Source organism: Drosophila biarmipes, unplaced genomic scaffold, assembly GCF_025231255.1.
Source record: "Drosophila biarmipes strain raj3 unplaced genomic scaffold, RU_DBia_V1.1 ptg000019l, whole genome shotgun sequence".
Classification (NCBI taxonomy): domain Eukaryota; kingdom Metazoa; phylum Arthropoda; class Insecta; order Diptera; family Drosophilidae; genus Drosophila; species Drosophila biarmipes.
Genome location: NW_026114537.1, coordinates 4233157 through 4253319, shown reverse-complemented (window position 1 = coordinate 4253319; position 20163 = coordinate 4233157). Strand labels below are relative to the sequence as shown.

The 20163-nt window shown below is 30.3% G+C and overlaps 1 protein-coding gene and 2 pseudogenes across 1 annotated transcript; all 3 read left to right on the top strand.

The window, feature by feature from the left end:
• Positions 1-407: 407 nt before the first annotated feature.
• On the top strand, positions 408-2086 carry LOC122818580 (cytochrome c oxidase subunit 1-like; annotated as a pseudogene).
• LOC127012101 (cytochrome c oxidase subunit 2-like) lies at positions 1450-2086 on the top strand. The gene is given in 1 exon segment (XM_050890321.1): positions 1450-2086. A coding segment is annotated over 1 exon segment (618 nt). The 3' UTR covers positions 2068-2086.
• An 815-nt stretch (positions 2087-2901) lies between these two features.
• LOC127012099 (cytochrome c oxidase subunit 3-like) lies at positions 2902-3871 on the top strand (annotated as a pseudogene).
• The last annotated feature ends 16292 nt before the right edge of the window (positions 3872-20163 follow it).

Here is a 20163-nt window from a genome sequence, read left to right as displayed (position 1 = left end):
CTATTATAATTGGAGGGTTTGGAAATTGATTAGTACCATTAATATTAGGAGCTCCTGATATAGCATTTCCACGAATAAATAATATAAGATTTTGATTACTACCTCCTGCTCTTTCTTTATTATTAGTGAGAAGAATGGTAGAAAATGGAGCTGGAACAGGGTGAACGGTTTACCCACCTCTCTCTGCTGGAATTGCTCATGGTGGAGCTTCAGTTGATTTAGCAATTTTTTCTTTACATTTGGCCGGAATTTCTTCAATTTTAGGAGCTGTAAATTTTATTACAACTGTAATTAATATACGATCAACAGGAATCACATTAGACCGAATACCTTTATTTGTTTGATCAGTTGTTATTACTGCTTTATTACTTTTATTATCATTGCCAGTATTAGCTGGAGCTATTACTATGTTATTAACAGATCGAAATTTAAATACTTCATTTTTTGACCCGGCTGGAGGAGGAGACCCAATTTTATATCAACATTTATTTTGATTTTTTGGACATCCTGAAGTATATATTTTAATTCTACCTGGATTTGGAATAATTTCTCATATTATTAGTCAAGAATCTGGTAAAAAGGAAACTTTCGGTTCTTTAGGAATAATTTATGCTATACTTGCTATTGGATTATTAGGATTTATTGTGTGAGCTCATCATATATTTACAGTAGGAATAGATGTAGATACTCGAGCTTATTTTACTTCTGCAACTATAATTATTGCCGTTCCTACTGGTATTAAAATTTTTAGATGATTAGCAACTTTACACGGAACTCAACTTTCTTACTCTCCAGCTATTTTATGAGCTTTAGGATTTGTATTTTTATTTACAGTCGGAGGATTAACAGGAGTAGTATTAGCTAATTCATCAGTTGATATTATTCTTCATGATACTTATTATGTTGTAGCTCACTTCCATTATGTATTATCAATAGGAGCTGTATTTGCTATTATAGCAGGGTTCATTCACTGATACCCTTTATTTACAGGATTAACATTAAATGCTAAATGACTAAAAAGTCAATTTATCATTATATTTATTGGAGTAAATCTAACATTTTTCCCTCAACATTTTTTAGGACTAGCCGGTATACCTCGACGTTATTCAGATTACCCAGATGCTTACACAACTTGAAATGTAGTATCAACTATTGGATCTTCAATTTCATTATTAGGTATTTTATTCTTTTTTTATATTATTTGAGAAAGTTTAGTATCACAACGACAAGTAATTTACCCAATTCAATTAAATTCATCTATCGAATGATACCAAAATACGCCCCCTGCTGAACATAGATATTCTGAATTACCTCTTTTAACAAATTAATTTCTAATATGGCAGATTAGTGCAATGGATTTAAGCTTCATATATAAAGTATTTCACTTTTATTAGAAAATTAATGTCTACATGAGCTAATTTAGGTTTACAAGATAGAGCTTCTCCTTTAATGGAACAATTAATTTTTTTCCACGATCACGCATTATTAATTTTAGTTATAATTACTGTATTAGTTGGATATTTAATATTTATATTATTTTTTAATAATTATGTAAATCGATTCCTTTTGCATGGACAACTTATTGAAATAATTTGAACTATTCTACCAGCAATTATTTTATTATTTATTGCTCTTCCTTCTTTACGATTATTATATTTATTAGATGAAATTAATGAACCTTCAGTTACTTTAAAAAGTATTGGTCATCAATGATACTGAAGTTATGAATATTCTGATTTTAATAATATTGAATTTGATTCTTATATGATCCCTACAAATGAATTAGCAACTGATGGATTTCGATTATTAGATGTTGATAATCGAGTAGTTTTACCTATAAACTCACAAATTCGAATTTTAGTAACAGCTGCAGATGTAATTCATTCTTGAACAATCCCAGCTTTAGGAGTTAAGGTTGATGGAACCCCAGGTCGATTAAATCAAACAAATTTTTTTATTAATCGACCAGGTTTATTTTATGGACAATGTTCAGAAATTTGTGGAGCTAATCATAGTTTTATACCAATTGTAATTGAAAGTGTTCCTGTAAATTATTTTATTAAATGAATTTCTAATAATAATTCTTCATTAGATGACTGAAAGCAAGTACTGGTCTCTTAAACCACTCAATAGTAAATTAGCACTTACTTCTAATGAATAAAAAAAATTAGTTAAATATATAACATTAGTATGTCAAACTAAAATTATTAAAATATTAATATTTTTTAATCCCACAAATAGCCCCAATTAGATGATTATTATTATTTATTATTTTCTCTATTACATTTATTTTATTTTGTTCTATTAACTATTATTCTTATATACCAACTTCCCCTAAATCTAACGAATTAAAAAATATTAATTTAAATTCAATGAATTGAAAATGATAACAAATCTATTTTCTGTATTTGACCCTTCAGCTATTTTTAATTTATCTTTAAATTGATTAAGAACATTTTTAGGACTTTTAATAATTCCTTCAATTTACTGACTTATGCCTTCTCGATATAATATTTTTTGAAATTCTATTTTATTAACACTTCATAAAGAATTTAAAACTTTATTAGGACCTTCAGGACATAATGGATCAACATTTATTTTTATTTCGTTATTTTCATTAATTTTATTTAATAATTTCATAGGATTATTTCCTTATATTTTTACAAGAACAAGTCATTTAACTTTAACTTTATCTTTAGCATTACCTTTATGATTATGTTTTATATTATATGGATGAATTAATCACACTCAACATATATTTGCTCATTTAGTACCTCAAGGAACACCTGCAGTTCTTATACCATTTATAGTATGTATTGAAACTATTAGAAATATTATCCGACTAGGAACATTAGCTGTTCGATTAACAGCTAATATAATTGCTGGACATTTATTATTAACTTTATTAAGAAATACAGGACCTTCTATATCTTATTTATTAGTAACATTTTTATTAATAGCTCAAATTGCCCTATTAGTTTTAGAATCAGCTGTAGCTATAATTCAATCTTATGTATTTGCCGTATTAAGAACTTTATACTCTAGAGAAGTAAATTAATTATAATGTCTACACATTCAAATCACCCTTTTCATTTAGTTGATTATAGCCCTTGACCTTTAACAGGAGCAATTGGAGCTATAACAACTGTATCAGGTATAGTAAAATGATTTCATCAATATGATATTTCATTATTTTTATTAGGTAATATTATTACTATTTTAACAGTTTATCAATGATGACGAGATGTATCTCGAGAAAGAACATTTCAAGGATTACATACTTATGCTGTAACTATTGGATTACGATGAGGAATAATTTTATTTATTTTATCAGAAGTTTTATTTTTTGTAAGTTTTTTTTGAGCATTCTTTCATAGAAGATTATCTCCAGCAATTGAATTAGGAGCTTCATGACCTCCTTTAGGTATTATTTCATTCAATCCTTTTCAAATTCCTCTTTTAAATACAGCTATTTTATTGGCTTCAGGAGTAACTGTAACTTGAGCTCATCATAGCTTAATAGAAAGAAATCATTCACAAACAACTCAAGGTTTATTTTTTACTGTTTTATTAGGAATTTATTTTACAATTTTACAAGCTTATGAATATATCGAAGCCCCATTTACTATCGCCGATTCAGTTTATGGATCAACATTTTATATGGCTACTGGATTTCATGGAGTCCATGTTTTAATTGGAACAACTTTTTTATTAGTATGTTTATTACGACATTTAAATAATCATTTTTCAAAAAATCATCATTTTGGATTTGAAGCAGCTGCATGATATTGACATTTTGTAGATGTAGTATGATTATTTTTATATATTACAATTTACTGATGAGGAGGTTAAACTACTGTCACTAAAATTATCTATATAGTATAAAAGTATATTTGACTTCCAATCATAAGGTCTATTAATAAATAGTATAGATAATTTTCTCTATTATTATTATTGCTTCTTTAATTTTATTAATTACAACTGTCGTTATATTTTTAGCTTCAATTTTATCAAAAAAAGCATTTATTGACCGAGAAAAAAGATCTCCATTTGAATGCGGATTTGACCCAAAATCATCTTCTCGACTTCCATTTTCACTACGATTTTTTTTAATTACTATTATTTTTTTAATTTTCGATGTAGAAATTGCCTTAATTCTACCAATAATTATTATTTTAAAATATTCAAATATTATAATTTGAACAATTACTTCAATTATTTTTATTTTAATTTTATTAATTGGTCTTTATCATGAATGAAATCAAGGTATATTAAATTGATCTAATTAAAATAGGGTTGTAGTTAATTATAACATTTGATTTGCATTCAAAAAGTATTGAATATTCAATCTACCTTAAATAGAATATGAATATTAAATATAGGGTATTGTTTGCTGTAAATGGCCCTATCATTTACGGTGTTTATTTCACCGCGGATATCTGTCCTAAATGGAATCTGCATATTTATTTTTGAATGCTCTTCATTGATAATATTTAATATTTCGTTCTCCAGATCTTTTCTTTGATCTCCAGACGATATTTTTATGTTGTTTATTTTTTGACTGTCGGATAGTTCAACGACGGCGTGTTCAGAATTTTTATATTCCAAACTTATATTTTTGTCGGATTTCTCAACGACGGCGCGTTCAGGATTTTTAATTCCCAAACTATTATTTTTGTCGTATATTTCAACGACGGCGTGTTCGGAATTTTTGAATTCCAAACATTTGTTTTTGTCGGATTTTTCAACGACGGCGTGTTCAGGATTTGTACATCCCAAACTTGATTCGCTTTGATTACCCATTTCAGATTCGGATCTGATTTGAGCTTTTTCATCAAAGTATTTTTTTAATATAAATTCTTTTAATGGAAGAATGGTATTTTCTTCTGTTAAAGAATGTTGGTTTAATATGTTTCCGTTATCATAATTTAATTTTTCTTCTATTCCATTATATTTAATTACTCTTTTAGCTGTATCAATTACCGCTCCTATTTTTTTTAATAGGCTATAGCCGACCAGTAAATCTGAGTCTAGCCCATCTATTTCATAAAAAGTATATCGCGTTTCAAAAATAGTTATCATATGATTATATTTAATTATTGAATATCCATTCACTGTAGATACTCTTTTGTAAATTGGAAGCTCGTTTTTATTTTTATAAATTCCTGTTCTTATAAAACACGAGGTCCCCAGTGTCAATTAATATTTTTAATTTTTTATTTATTTTTGGGTAATTTATAAATAAGTAGGGTAAGCCTACTCCTGACTTTTGTCTAAAAAATGGTTCTCCTCAATGTTATTTAATCTCATCGTCTTGTTAGCCGGTTGGTTAACAGTTCCAGTTGGTACCCTTTTATTTTGGGTTTGGCCTTGCTGAGTGTTCTGGGTCTCAAATTTTTTTGTTTGATCCCACTTGTTCTGACTATAATTATTATTTTGATATTTATTATAGCCTTGATTATAGCCGTTGTAAGCCTTATTCTGAACCTGGATAGACTCGTCTACCTCCATTGGCTCCAGCTTACATATTTATCCTCTTCACATTTATATTCCCTAAAAGATTTGATGATCTCATAAGATGTGTCGCATTTTATATTCGGATCTACAAGCTCTATCTGATAATCCTCAACCGTTTTAATTTTGTGAGAAAGCTGCGATCTTAAGTTAACGATCTCTTCCTTTAATGGATTTAATTCAATCCTTATCCTGAATGATGATCCTGATTGGGGTCGTCCTTCTTCTTTCTGTTTTTAAATTGTCTCGGGGTCTTCCTTCTTTAATTAGGTCTTCCTTCTTTCCAATATTTGGCGAGGGATTGCCCTTCAGCCTGTTTTCTTAGAATGTCTTTGTTGTTGATTTTGAAGATTTTTTTTAAATTGTTTTTCACAATGTTTATTTTTTATTTTTTTTATGAAAAATTTTTTGTCGCTTTTTGATTTTTATATTGTCCGAGCACTGAATTTATGTTACGATCACTATTTTCTAGTTTGAGATTTTAAGAGGATTATTTCATTAATTAATTTCCACCTTAGTTTTTTTTTATCAACACAAACTTTTTATTTATTCGTCGGTTATATCGGGTTTTATTGGCAGCGCAAAATTTCTTTTTTCACTTTAAAATTTTTTTGTTTTTATTTTAAAGCTTGTTTTTTTAGAATTTTTCAATCGCACGGCCCAACGTTGGGCCCCAATTAAGTTTCTCACTAGTGATTTAATTAAAAAAATTTATTTTTATTTATTAATCACTTAATCACTACTACAATTTTTTAATAGGTCGAACTTAGTTAATTCACTGCTCGTTTACTTTTACTCGATTTGTACTACTGCTCGATTCGGATCTGCGGACTGGATGTTTACAGCATCCGTTTGATTTGGGCTGCGTGAAATTGATCTGGGTGGGAATGATTCGGAGGCCTGGTTGAAAGAAATAGCTGACCACGGGCTTATCTCGGGTCTGTCAGAGTTATTTGGAAATTGGCTCTCGGCTCAAAGTTGTTTATAAATTGGGTAAGAGCCCCTAAATAAAGTGTCATATAACTCCCCCCATTCTAAATTGAATCGTCCCGATTCATTGGAACTGATGGGTATATTGAATGTAATTGTTGGGTTAATTCGACAATGATATTTTCTTCTAGGCTATTTTCATTGTCGGGTATATTATTTATTTCATTATCGGAAATATTATTTTCTGGTTCAATTTCTATATGAATTTGCCATGGTTTGAATATTAAAAATTTTCTGAATTTGATTACAATCATAATAGTTAAATATATAAATGTGAATATGATTAATATTAACGTTACTGGTATTTGAGTTTGTTTAATTTGAATAAATGGATTTAGTATGTTAATATTATCGAATGTGAGTTCCGAATCATTAGATATAATATATTCGGATACTAAAAAATGTGTATATTTTCGAGCTGTGATGTATTCCAATATCTTAATGTCTACATTGGTGTAGGAAATATTATTAATTTTGGTGGTGCCATTAAAAGTTATTAAATATGACCCATTTAAATGAGTGTCATTAACTGTATTTTCTCCATTTACAAAAATGGCTCCATCTTGGATTACATCTACATTTTTATTTTTTTCTCGGATTTTGATATAAAAGGATTTTTCTCCATTTAGTAATCTAGTGAAACAAGAGCCTTCTGGGTTAAGTGTGCAATAATTATTAAATATTTCTTATTTCTACATTTTGCGACGTGATTATCAATTAATAATTTTCCATCATTATGTGAAATGGATCTTGAATTGTAAACGTCACAACGATCGGTAATAATAGGGTATTTTATGTAAATTATAATAAGATCTTGATGCAAAGCGATTTTAAATTTAGATATATCTAAAAGGTCTGTTATAACTACAGGTCTATCTTCGTGCTTATAAATTTCTAGTATATCATTATTGTTTAGAATTTTAGTATTAAATACATCAATTTTGGCAAGTGTAATTGTGTCCATTAAATTCATAAGATCGTAAGTTAGCAAACGCAGACGATATTTTCTTGATTTTTTAGATTTTATCTCTTTAAATATTTTAGAATTAATAACGAATTGATCGTTATTATTTTGTATTAAATCATCGATTTTATTTTGGACTGTTATGAAATCATCATGATCTGATGTTCCCGCTATCCATTTCCAAATGGTGCCTATTTCATTAATGCCTCTTTTTGATCTACTGGGTATAACTTGAGAGAAAAGTATTTTGATAATTTCTAAATCGTGGGATATTTTCCAAAGAAAATTCTTGTTGTCGTGACCCTTTAGAAATTCTGTTTCAAGATTAATTATTTCTCTATAAAAACTTATATTAGTTATATGAAATAAATCTGCGTGTGATTCATAAATAAGAACATCTTTGATATCCTTGTAAAGAAGGAAATCATGGTTCGTGTAATCCATAATTTCGGATTTGGTTGTTGCTACCAGCAATAATAAGTACATTATTGAAATCATTATCTGTAATTTGAAACAAGTTATTTAATATTATCTTTATGAATCGTACGGTTTCTGTTATTTATAATAACTTTACTTGGGAGATTTTCCTTAACTTCTTGTTTTTTTATATCTAGAATTAAGCTTGTTCCTTTCCCCATGTTTCGTTTCGTAAATTACCTCTCCTACGTGATAATTCTTATTTTGTCCATCTTTATTTTGAAAATGTAACATTTTCTCTTGGGCTTGCTGCAATAATTTAGGAATATCATCGTGTTTGATTTTATTAAATAATATATCAAAAGGTCGATGATTGGTTATTGAATGAATTGTTAAATTATATTTTTGTGCTGCTCTTATTATAATTTCAGAAAAATCGATTAAATTAAGCTCATCTTTAATGCAGCGAGCAATTTCTGTTAAGGTAGAGTGTGCCCTTTCTATTTGTCCGTTAGACGTACTATGTCGAGGATCTGCAAAGAATAAAGATATCCCATTTCTTTGTGCAAAAGATTTAAATTGGGATGAAGAAAAACTTGGTTCGTTATCTATCATCAAAGATTTGGCTAATGGAAATTGTTGTAAAATTTCTGAAACTTTATTTTCTATATTCAGTTTATTAGGGATTTCTTTTACCACTAAGTATTTTGAATACGAATCTATACAAGTAATGAATATAAGATTTTGGGCGTAAAATATGTCAAGATGCCAATTCTCACGTTCTCTTTCTGGAATTGGTGCTTGACCGATAGGAATCTGTACTGGGTGCCTGTTGTATATGTTTTGATTGCAGATAGTACAATTCTTTATAAACTCCTTAAGTTTTTTGTATAAATTTGGCCAATAATAGAATCTAGCTATTTGTTTATAATTTTCATCTAGCCCTCTATGAGCTCTACAATGAGTTTCTGTGATAATAAGAGATCTGTCTTCAGCGTTCTCGACATCCTGGACAAATGTCCTTGTGTATAAAAATTTATTTTTAAAATTGTCCTTAAGTGGTTTTTGAATTCTGTAAAAGTCTTCTAGAGTACAGTGAACTATTGGGTGGAATATATTCTCTTAAGATTGATACTAAATTTTCTGGAGTGTCATACTCTATTATATGTCTATTATTTCCGAATACATTAATCGACTCATGTATTGTATACCTCCCCGTTGCTATTAGCAATTGTTGCTTAAACTGGTTTAAGGCTTTTCGGGTTTCTTGTATTACATTCTCAAAACTACTCTCTGCAGAATGCTGAGTATTTTGATCTTAGACCGATTCATTACTTTCCGTTAAATTATTTATTTGAATCCTAGATAAAGCGTCCACAACAACATTTGTTGCTCCTGGCTTGTAAATAATTTTGGGTGAACAGCTTTCAATAAAGGAATACCACCTTTTCATCTCAATATTTGGTTTTTTTTGAGAAATGGAAAATGAAAGAGGGTGATGATCAGTATAGATCTCGATGTTGTTAACCCCAAGTAATTTCGAAGATTTTTAAAAGCCCATACAATGGCTAAAAGTTCCTTTTTATTGGTTGCGTATAATTGTTCGGTTTTTGTCAGAGTTTTTGAAATAAATGTAATTGGGTTTCCTTCCTGAGAAAGAACAGCACCAATTGCTAAGTCAGATGCGTCCGTTGTTAGAGTAAATTTTTTATTATAGTCTGATTGTACTAGTTCTACTTGTGAAATTAAATTTTCTTTGAGCTCGTTAAAAGCTCTTACAGCTGAATCATCAAACTGTATTAAAGTTTTACGTGATGCCTTTTTTGATACTTTTCCGTTTTGGCCTTCTAAATATTTTGTTAAAGGTTTAGCTATCTTTGCGTAATTTTGCACAAATTTCCTGTAATATCCTATAAGGCCTAGGAAGCTTCTAAGCTCTCGAATATTTTTAGGTATCGGATATTTTTCGATAGTAGAAATTTTTTCGGGATCGGTTTTTATCACATTGTGGGAAACAACGTAACCGAGAAAATTGGTCTCTAATTTAAAGAACTTTGATTTTTCAATTGAAATTTTCATGTTTGCGTTCAGCAAAATTTTAATAATGAGAATTAAATCTTTGTAATGTTGTTCAATTGATTTTGAAAATATAATTATGTCATCCATATAAACGTGACATGTTTTACCCACTTGTTCTCTTAAAATATCATCCATCGCTCGTTGGAATATTCTTGGAGCGTTGGTCAAACCGAAAGGCATTCTTAGGAATTCGTATTTCCCGTTGTTTATTGAAAATGAGGTTTTCTGAATGTCTGGTTCATTCATGAGAATCTGATGAAATCCAGATTCCAAGTCAATTGTTGGAAAGTATTTGGCTTTTCCAAGATTTGACAAAATCACTGAAGGGTCCTGCATTGGATATCTATCTGGTATTGTGTTTTCATTAAGTTTTTTATAATCAATTACGAGTCTGAGTTTTGGAGTTCCGTCTTCATTGAAACTCTTTTTTGGTACTACTAGTACTGGTGAAATATAAGGACTTCTACTTGGCCTTATAATTTCTTCATTTAACATTCGATTTACTTCAGAATTCACAAAATCTGAAGCTGATTGAGCATAAGGGTATTGTTTGCTGTAAATGGCCCTATCATTTACGGTGTTTATTTCACCGCGGATATCTGTCCTAAATGGAATCTGCATATTTATTTTTGAATGCTCTTCATTGATAATATTTAATATTTCGTTCTCCAGATCTTTTCTTTGATCTCCAGACGATATTTTTATGTTGTTTATTTTTTGACTGTCGGATAGTTCAACGACGGCGTGTTCAGAATTTTTATATTCCAAACTTATATTTTTGTCGGATTTCTCAACGACGGCGCGTTCAGGATTTTTAATTCCCAAACTATTATTTTTGTCGGATATTTCAACGACGGCGTGTTCGGAATTTTTGAATTCCAAACATTTGTTTTTGTCGGATTTTTCAACGACGGCGTGTTCAGGATTTGTACATCCCAAACTTGATTCGCTTTGATTACCCATTTCAGATTCGGATCTGATTTGAGCTTTTTCATCAAAGTATTTTTTTAATATCAATTCTTTTAATGGAAGAATGGTGTTTTCTTCTGTTAAAGAATGTTGGTTTAATATGTTTCCGTAAATCTGAGTCTAGCCCATCTATTTCATAAAAAGTATATCGCGTATCAAAAATAGTTATCATATGATAATATTTAATTATTGAATATCCATTCACTGTAGATACTCTTTTGTAAATTGGAAGCTCGTTTTTATTTTTATAAATTCTTGTTCTTATATAACACGAGGTTGCCCCAGTGTCAATTAATATTTTTAATTTTTTATTTATTTTTGGGTAATTTATAAATAAGTAGGGTAAGCCTACTCCTGACTTTTGTCTAAAAAATGGTTCTCCTCAATGTTATTTAATCTCATCGTCTTGTTAGCCGGTTGGTTAACAGTTCCAGTTGGTACCCTTTTATTTTGGGTTTGGCCTTGCTGAATGTTCTGGGTCTCAAATTTTTTTGTTTGATCCCACTTGCTCTGACTATAATTATTGTTTTGATATTTATTATAGCCTTGATTATAGCCGTTGTAAGCCTTATTCTGAACCTGGATAGACTCGTCTACCTCCATTGGCTCCAGCTTACATATTTATCCTCTTCACATTTATATTCCCTAAAAGATTTGATGATCTCATAAGATGTGTCGCATTCTTCACATTTATATTCCCTAAAAGATTTGATGATCTCATAAGATGTGTCGCATTTTATATTCGGATCTACAAGCTCTATCTGATAATCCTCAACCGTATTAATTTTGTGAGAAAGCTGCGATCTTAAGTTAACGATCTCTTGAGCTGATTGAGCATAAGGGTATTGTTTGCTGTAAATGGCCCTATCATTTACGGTGTTTATTTCACCGCGGATATCTGTCCTAAATGGAATCTGCATATTTATTTTTGAATGCTCTTCATTGATAATGTTTAATATTTCGTTCTCCAGATCTTTTCTTTGATCTGCAGACGATATTTTTATGTTGTTTATTTTTTGACTGTCGGATAGTTCAACGACGGCGTGTTCAGAATTTTTATATTGCAAACTTATATTTTTGTCGGATTTCTCAACGACGGCGCGTTCAGGATTTTTAATTCCCAAACTATTATTTTTGTCGGATATTTCAACGACGGCGTGTTCGGAATTTTTGAATTCCAAACATTTGTTTTTGTCGGATTTTTCAACGACGGCGTGTTCAGGATTTGTAAATCCCAAACTTGATTCGCTTTGATTACCCATTTCAGATTCGGATCTGATTTGAGCTTTTTCATCAAAGTATTTTTTTAATATAAATTCTTTTAATGGAAGAATGGTGTTTTCTTCTGTTAAAGAATGTTGGTTTAATATGTTTCCGTAAATCTGAGTCTAGCCCATCTATTTCATAAAAAGTATATCGCGTATCAAAAATAGTTATCATATGATAATATTTAATTATTGAATATCCATTCACTGTAGATACTCTTTTGTAAATTGGAAGCTCGTTTTTATTTTTATAAATTCCTGTTCTTAAATAACACGAGGTTGCCCCAGTGTCAATTAATATTTTTAATTTTTTATTTATTTTTGGGTAATTTCTAATTAAGTAGGGTAAGCCTACTCCTGACTTTTGTCTAAAAATTGGTTCTCCTCAATGTTATTTAATCTCATCGTCTTGTTAGCCGGTTGGTTAACAGTTCCAGTTGGTACCCTTTTATTTTGGGTTTGGCCTTGCTGAGTGTTCTGGGTCTCAAATTTTTTTGTTTGATCCCACTTGTTCTGACTATAATTATTATTTTGATATTTATTATAGCCTTGATTATAGCCGTTGTAAGCCTTATTCTGAACCTGGATAGACTCGTCTACCTCCATTGGCTCCAGCTTACATATTTATCCTCTTCACATTTATATTCCCTAAAAGATTTGATGATCTCATAAGATGTGTCGCATTTTATATTCGGATCTACAAGCTCTATCTGATAATCCTCAACCGTTTTAATTTTGTGAGAAAGCTGCGATCTTAAGTTAACGATCTCTTCCTTTAATGGATTTAATTCAATCCTTATCCTGAATGATGATCCTGATTGGGGTCGTCCTTCTTCTTTCTGTTTTTAAATTGTCTCGGGGTCTTCCTTCTTTAATTAGGTCTTCCTTCTTTCCAATATTTGGCGAGGGATTGCCCTTCAGCCTGTTTTCTTAGAATGTCTTTGTTGTTGATTTTGAAGATTTTTTTTAAATTGTTTTTCACAATGTTTATTTTTTATTTTTTTTATGAAAAATTTTTTGTCGCTTTTTGATTTTTATATTGTCCGAGCACTGAATTTATGTTACGATCACTATTTTGTAGTTTGAGATTTTAAGAGGATTATTTCATTAATTAATTTCCACCTTAGTTTTTTTTTATCAACACAAACTTTTTATTTATTCGTCGGTTATATCGGGTTTTATTGGCAGCGCAAAATTTCTTTTTTCACTTTAAAATTTTTTTGTTTTTATTTTAAAGCTTGTTTTTTTAGAATTTTTCAATCGCACGGCCCAACGTTGGGCCCCAATTAAGTTTCTCACTAGTGATTTAATTAAAAAAATGTATTTTTATTTAATAGGTCGAACTTAGTTAATTCACTGCTCGTGTAATTTTTGTTCGATTTGTACTACTGCTCGATTCGGATCTCCAAAACGGACTCGGGGCTCGCTTTGGGGATCTTTTGTTTACGTTAGCGGACTGGATGTTTACAGCATCCGTTTGATTTGGGCTGCGTGAAATTGATCTGGGTGGGAATGATTCGGAGGCCTGGTTGAAAGAAATAGCTGACCACGGGTTTATCTCGGGTCTGTCAGAGTTATTTGGAAATTGGCTCTCGGCTCAAAGTTGTTTATAAATTGGGTAAGAGCCCCTAAATAATGTGTCATATAACTCCCCCCATTCTAAATTGAATCGTCCCGATTCATTGGAACTGATGGGTATATTGAATGTAATTGTTGGGTTAATTCGACAATAATATTTTCTTCTAGGCTATTTTCATTGTCGGGTATATTATTTATTTCATTATCGGAAATATTATTTTCTGGTTCAATTTCTATATGAATTTGCCATGGTTTGAATATTAAAAATTTTCTGAATTTGATTACAATCATAATAGTTAAATATATAAATGTGAATATGATTAATATTAACGTAACTGGTATTTGAGTTTGTTTAATTTGAATAAATGGATTTAGTATGTTAATGTTATCGAATGTGAGTTCCGAATCATTAGATATAATATATTCGGATACTAAAAAATGTGTATATTTTCGAGCTGTGATGTATTCCAATATCTTAATGTCTACATTGGTGTAGGAAATATTATTAATTTTAGTGGTGCCATTAAAAGTTATTAAATATGACCCATTTAAATGAGTGTCATTAACTGTATTTTCTCCATTTACAAAAATGGCTCCATCTTGGATTACATCTACATTTTTATTTTTTTCTCGGATTTTGATACAAAAGGATTTTTCTCCATTTAGTAATCTAGTGAAACAAGAGCCTTCTGGGTTAAGTGTGCAATAATTATTAAATATTTCTTATTTCTACATTTTGCGACGTGATTATCAATTAATAATTTTCCATCATTATGTGAAATGGATCTTGAATTGTAAACGTCCCAACGATCGGTAATAATAGGGTATTTTATGTAAATTATAATAAGATCTTGATGCAAAGCGATTTTAAATTTAGATATATCTAAAAGGTCTGTTATAACTACAGGTCTATCTTCGTGCTTATAAATTTCTAGTATATCATTATTGTTTAGAATTTTAGTATTAAATACATCAATTTTGGCAAGTGTAATTGTGTCCATTAAATTCATAAGATCGTAAGTAAGCAAGCGCAGACGATATTTTCTTGATTTTTAAAGGCTGTTTTGAATTGTTCAGACAAAAATTTTATCTCTTTAAATATTTTAGAATTAATAACGAATTGATCGTTATTATTTTGTATTAAATCATCGATTTTATTTTGGACTGTTATGAAATCATCATGATCTGATGTTCCCGCTATCCATTTCCAAATGGTGCCTATTTCATTAATGCCTCTTTTTGATCTACTGGGTATAACTTGAGAGATTAGTATTTTGATAATTTCTAAATCGTGGGATATTTCCCAAAGAAAATTCTTGTTGTCGTGACCCTTTAGAAATTCTGTTTCAAGATTAATTATTTCTCTATAAAAACTTATATTAGTTATATGAAATAAATCTGCGTGTGATTCATAAATAAGAACATCTTTGATATCCTTGTAAAGAAGGAAATCATGGTTCGTGTAATCCATAATTTCGGATTTGGTTGTTGCTACCAGCAATAATAAGTACATTATTGAAATCATTATCTGTAATTTGAAACAAGTTATTTAATATTATCTTTATGAATCGTACGGTTTCTGTTATTTATAATAACTTTACTTGGGAGATTTTCCTTAACTACTTGTTTTTTTATATCTAGAATTAAGCTTGTTCCTTTCCCCATGTTTCTTTTCGTAAATTACCTCTCCTACGTGATAATTCTTATTTTGTCCATCTTTATTTTGAAAATGTAACATTTTCTCTTGGGCTTGCTGCAATAATTTAGGAATATCATCGTGTTTGATTTTATTAAATAATATATCAAAAGGTCGATGATTGGTTATAGAATGAATGTTAAATTATATTTTTGTGCTGCTCTAATTATAATTTCGGAAAAATCGATTAAATTAAGCTCATCTTTAATGCAGCGAGCAATTTCTGTTAAGGTAGAGTGTGCCCTTTCTATTTGTCCGTTAGACGTACTATGTCGAGGATCTGCAAAGAATAAAGATATCCCATTTCTTTGTGCAAAAGATTTAAATTGGGATGAAGAAAAACTTGGTTCGTTATCTATCATCAAAGATTTGGCTAATGGAAATTGTTGTAAAATTTCTGAAACTTTATTTTCTATATTCAGTTTATTTGGGATTTCTTTTACCACTAAGTATTTTGAATACGAATCTATACAAGTAATGAATATAAGATTTTGGGCGTAAAATATGTCAAGATGCCAATTCTCACGTTCTCTTTCTGGAATTGGTGCTTGACCGATAGGAATCTGTACTGGGTGCCTGTTGTATATGTTTTGATTGCAGATAGTACAATTCTTTATAAACTCCTTAAGTTTTTTGTATAAATTTGGCCAATAATAGAATCTAGCTATTTGTTTATAATTTTCATCTAGCCCTCTATGAGCTCTACAATGAGTTTCTGTGATAATAAGAGATCTGTCTTCAGCGTTCTCGACATCCTGGACAAATGTCCTTGTGTATAAAAATTTATTTTTAAAATTGTCCTTAAGTGGTTTTTGAATTCTGTAAAAGTCTTCTAGAGTACAGTGAACTATTGGGTGGAATATATTCTCTTAAGATTGATACTAAATTTTCTGGAGTGTCATACTCTATTATATGTCTATTATTTCCGAATACATTAATCGACTCATGTATTGTATACCTCCCCGTTGCTATTAGCAATTGTTGCTTAAACTGGTTTAAGGCTTTTCGGGTTTCTTGTATTACATTCTCAAAACTACTCTCTGCAGAATGCTGAGTATTTTGATCTTAGACCGATTCATTACTTTCCGTTAAATTATTTATTTGAATCCTAGATAAAGCGTCCGCAACAACATTTGTTGCTCCTGGCTTGTAAATAATTTTGGGTGAACAGCTTTCAATAAAGGAATACCACCTTTTCATCTCAATATTTGGTTTTTTTTGAGAAATGGAAAATGAAAGAGGGTGATGATCAGTATAGATCTCGATGTTGTTAACCCCAAGTAATTTCGAAGATTTTTAAAAGCCCATACAATGGCTAAAAGTTCCTTTTTATTGGTTGCGTATAATTGTTCGGTTTTTGTCAGAGTTTTTAAAATAAATGTAATTGGGTTTCCTTCCTGAGAAAGAACAGCACCAATTGCTAAGTCAGATGCGTCCGTTGTTAGAGTAAATTTTTTATTATAGTCTGATTGTACTAATTCTACTTGTGAAATTAAATTTTCTTTGAGCTCGTTAAAAGCTCTTACAGCTGAATCATCAAACTGTATTAAAGTTTTACGTGATGCCTTTTTTGATACTTTTCCGTTTTGGCCTTCTAAATATTTTGTTAAAGGTTTAGCTATCTTTGCGTAATTTTGCACAAATTTCCTGTAATATCCTATAAGGCCTAGGAAGCTTCTAAGCTCTCGAATATTTTTAGGTATCGGATATTTTTCGATAGTAGAAATTTTTTCGGGATCGGTTTTTATCACATTGTGGGAAACAACGTAACCGAGAAAATTGGTCTCTAATTTAAAGAACTTTGATTTTTCAATTGAAATTTTCATGTTTGCGTTCAGCAAAATTTTAATAATGAGAATTAAATCTTTGTAATGTTGTTCAATTGTTTTTGAAAATATAATTATGTCATCCATATAAACGTGACATGTTTTACCCACTTGTTCTCTTAAAATATCATCCATCGCTCGTTGGAATATTCTTGGAGCGTTGGTCAAACCGAAAGGCATTCTTAGGAATTCGTATTTCCCGTTGTTTATTGAAAATGAGGTTTTCTGAATGTCTGGTTCATTCATGAGAATCTGATGAAATCCAGATTCCAAGTCAATTGTTGAAAAGTATTTGGCTTTTCCAAGATTTGACAAAATCACTGAAGGGTCCTGCATTGGATATCTATCTGGTATTGTGTTTTCATTAAGTTTTTTATAATCAATTACGAGTCTGAGTTTTGGAGTTCCGTCTTCATTGAAACTCTTTTTTGGTACTACTAGTACTGGTGAAATATAAGGACTTCTACTTGGCCTTATAATTTCTTCATTTAACATTCGATTTACTTCAGAATTCACAAAATCTGAAGCTGATTGAGCATAAGGGTATTGTTTGCTGTAAATGGCCCTATCATTTACGGTGTTTATTTCACCGCGGATATCTGTCCTAAATGGAATCTGCATATTTATTTTTGAATGCTCTTCATTGATAATATTTAATATTTCGTTCTCCAGATCTTTTCTTTGATCTCCAGACGATATTTTTATGTTGTTTATTTTTTGACTGTCGGATAGTTCAACGACGGCGTGTTCAGAATTTTTATATTCCAAACTTATATTTTTGTCGGATTTCTCAACGACGGCGCGTTCAGGATTTTTAATTCCCAAACTATTATTTTTGTCGGATATTTCAACGACGGCGTGTTCGGAATTTTTGAATTCCAAACATTTGTTTTTGTCGGATTTTTCAACGACGGCGTGTTCAGGATTTGTACATCCCAAACTTGATTCGCTTTGATTACCCATTTCAGATTCGGATCTGATTTGAGCTTTTTCATCAAAGTATTTTTTTAATATCAATTCTTTTAATGGAAGAATGGTGTTTTCTTCTGTTAAAGAATGTTGGTTTAATATGTTTCCGTAAATCTGAGTCTAGCCCATCTATTTCATAAAAAGTATATCGCGTATCAAAAATAGTTATCATATGATAATATTTAATTATTGAATATCCATTCACTGTAGATACTCTTTTGTAAATTGGAAGCTCGTTTTTATTTTTATAAATTCCTGTTCTTAAATAACACGAGGTTGCCCCAGTGTCAATTAATATTTTTAATTTTTTATTTATTTTTGGGTAATTTCTAATTAAGTAGGGTAAGCCTACTCCTGACTTTTGTCTAAAAAATGGTTCTCCTCAATGTTATTTAATCTCATCGTCTTGTTAGCCGGTTGGTTAACAGTTCCAGTTGGTACCCTTTTATTTTGGGTTTGGCCTTGCTGAGTGTTCTGGGTCTCAAATTTTTTTGTTTGATCCCACTTGTTCTGACTATAATTATTATTTTGATATTTATTATAGCCTTGATTATAGCCGTTGTAAGCCTTATTCTGAACCTGGATAGACTCGTCTACCTCCATTGGCTCCAGCTTACATATTTATCCTCTTCACATTTATATTCCCTAAAAGATTTGATGATCTCATAAGATGTGTCGCATTTTATATTCGGATCTACAAGCTCTATCTGATAATCCTCAACCGTTTTAATTTTGTGAGAAAGCTGCGATCTTAAGTTAACGATCTCTTCCTTTAATGGATTTAATTCAAGATTTACAATTTGCTTAATTAAATCTCCTACATTTAACATTGTGTTGTTTGTTATTGCCTGATAGCTTGTATTTTCTTGTTGATTCATGTGGAGTCTTTTATTTGCTCCAGTCTGGCTTGTTGAAGGTTCTGGCATTTTAAGAACTCTTTTAAAATTTGAAATTAACTCTTCCACTTTGTATATTTATATTTCCTTTCTTACAAATTTTTTATAATATAATAATAATAAAAAATGTATGATAAAAATAGTATCGCTCACGAATCGTCCTTATTTTTTTCTCTTCTCGTTATTATTTTTCCTGTTGGGGTCGTCCTTATCCTGAATGATGATCCTGATTGGGGTCGTCCTTCTTCTTTCTGTTTTTAAATTGTCTCGGGGTCTTCCTTCTTTAATTAGGTCTTCCTTCTTTCCAATATTCGGCGAGGGATTGCCCTTCAGCCTGTTTTCTTAGAATGTCTTTGTTGTTGATTTTGAAGATTTTTTTTAAATTGTTTTTCACAATATTTATTTTTTATTTTTTTTATGAAAATTTTTTTGTCGCTTTTTGATTTTTATATTGTCCGAGCACTGAATTTATGTTACGATCACTATTTTGTAGTTTGAGATTTTAAGAGGATTATTTCATTAATTAATTTCCACCTTAGTTTTTTTTTATCAACACAAACTTTTTATTTATTCGTCGGTTATATCGGGTTTTATTGGCAGCGCAAAATTTCTTTTTTCACTTTAAAATTTTTTTGTTTTTATTTTAAAGCTTGTTTTTTTAGAATTTTTCAATCGCACGGCCCAACGTTGGGCCCCAATTAAGTTTCTCACTAGTGATTTAATTAAAAAAATGTATTTTTATTTAATAGGTCGAACTTAGTTAATTCACTGCTCGTGTAATTTTTGTTCGATTTGTACTACTGCTCGATTCGGATCTCCAAAACGGACTCGGGGCTCGCTTTGGGGATCTTTTGTTTACGTTAGCGGACTGGATGTTTACAGCATCCGTTTGATTTGGGCTGCGTGAAATTGATCTGGGTGGGAATGATTCGGAGGCCTGGTTGAAAGAAATAGCTGACCACGGGTTTATCTCGGGTCTGTCAGAGTTATTTGGAAATTG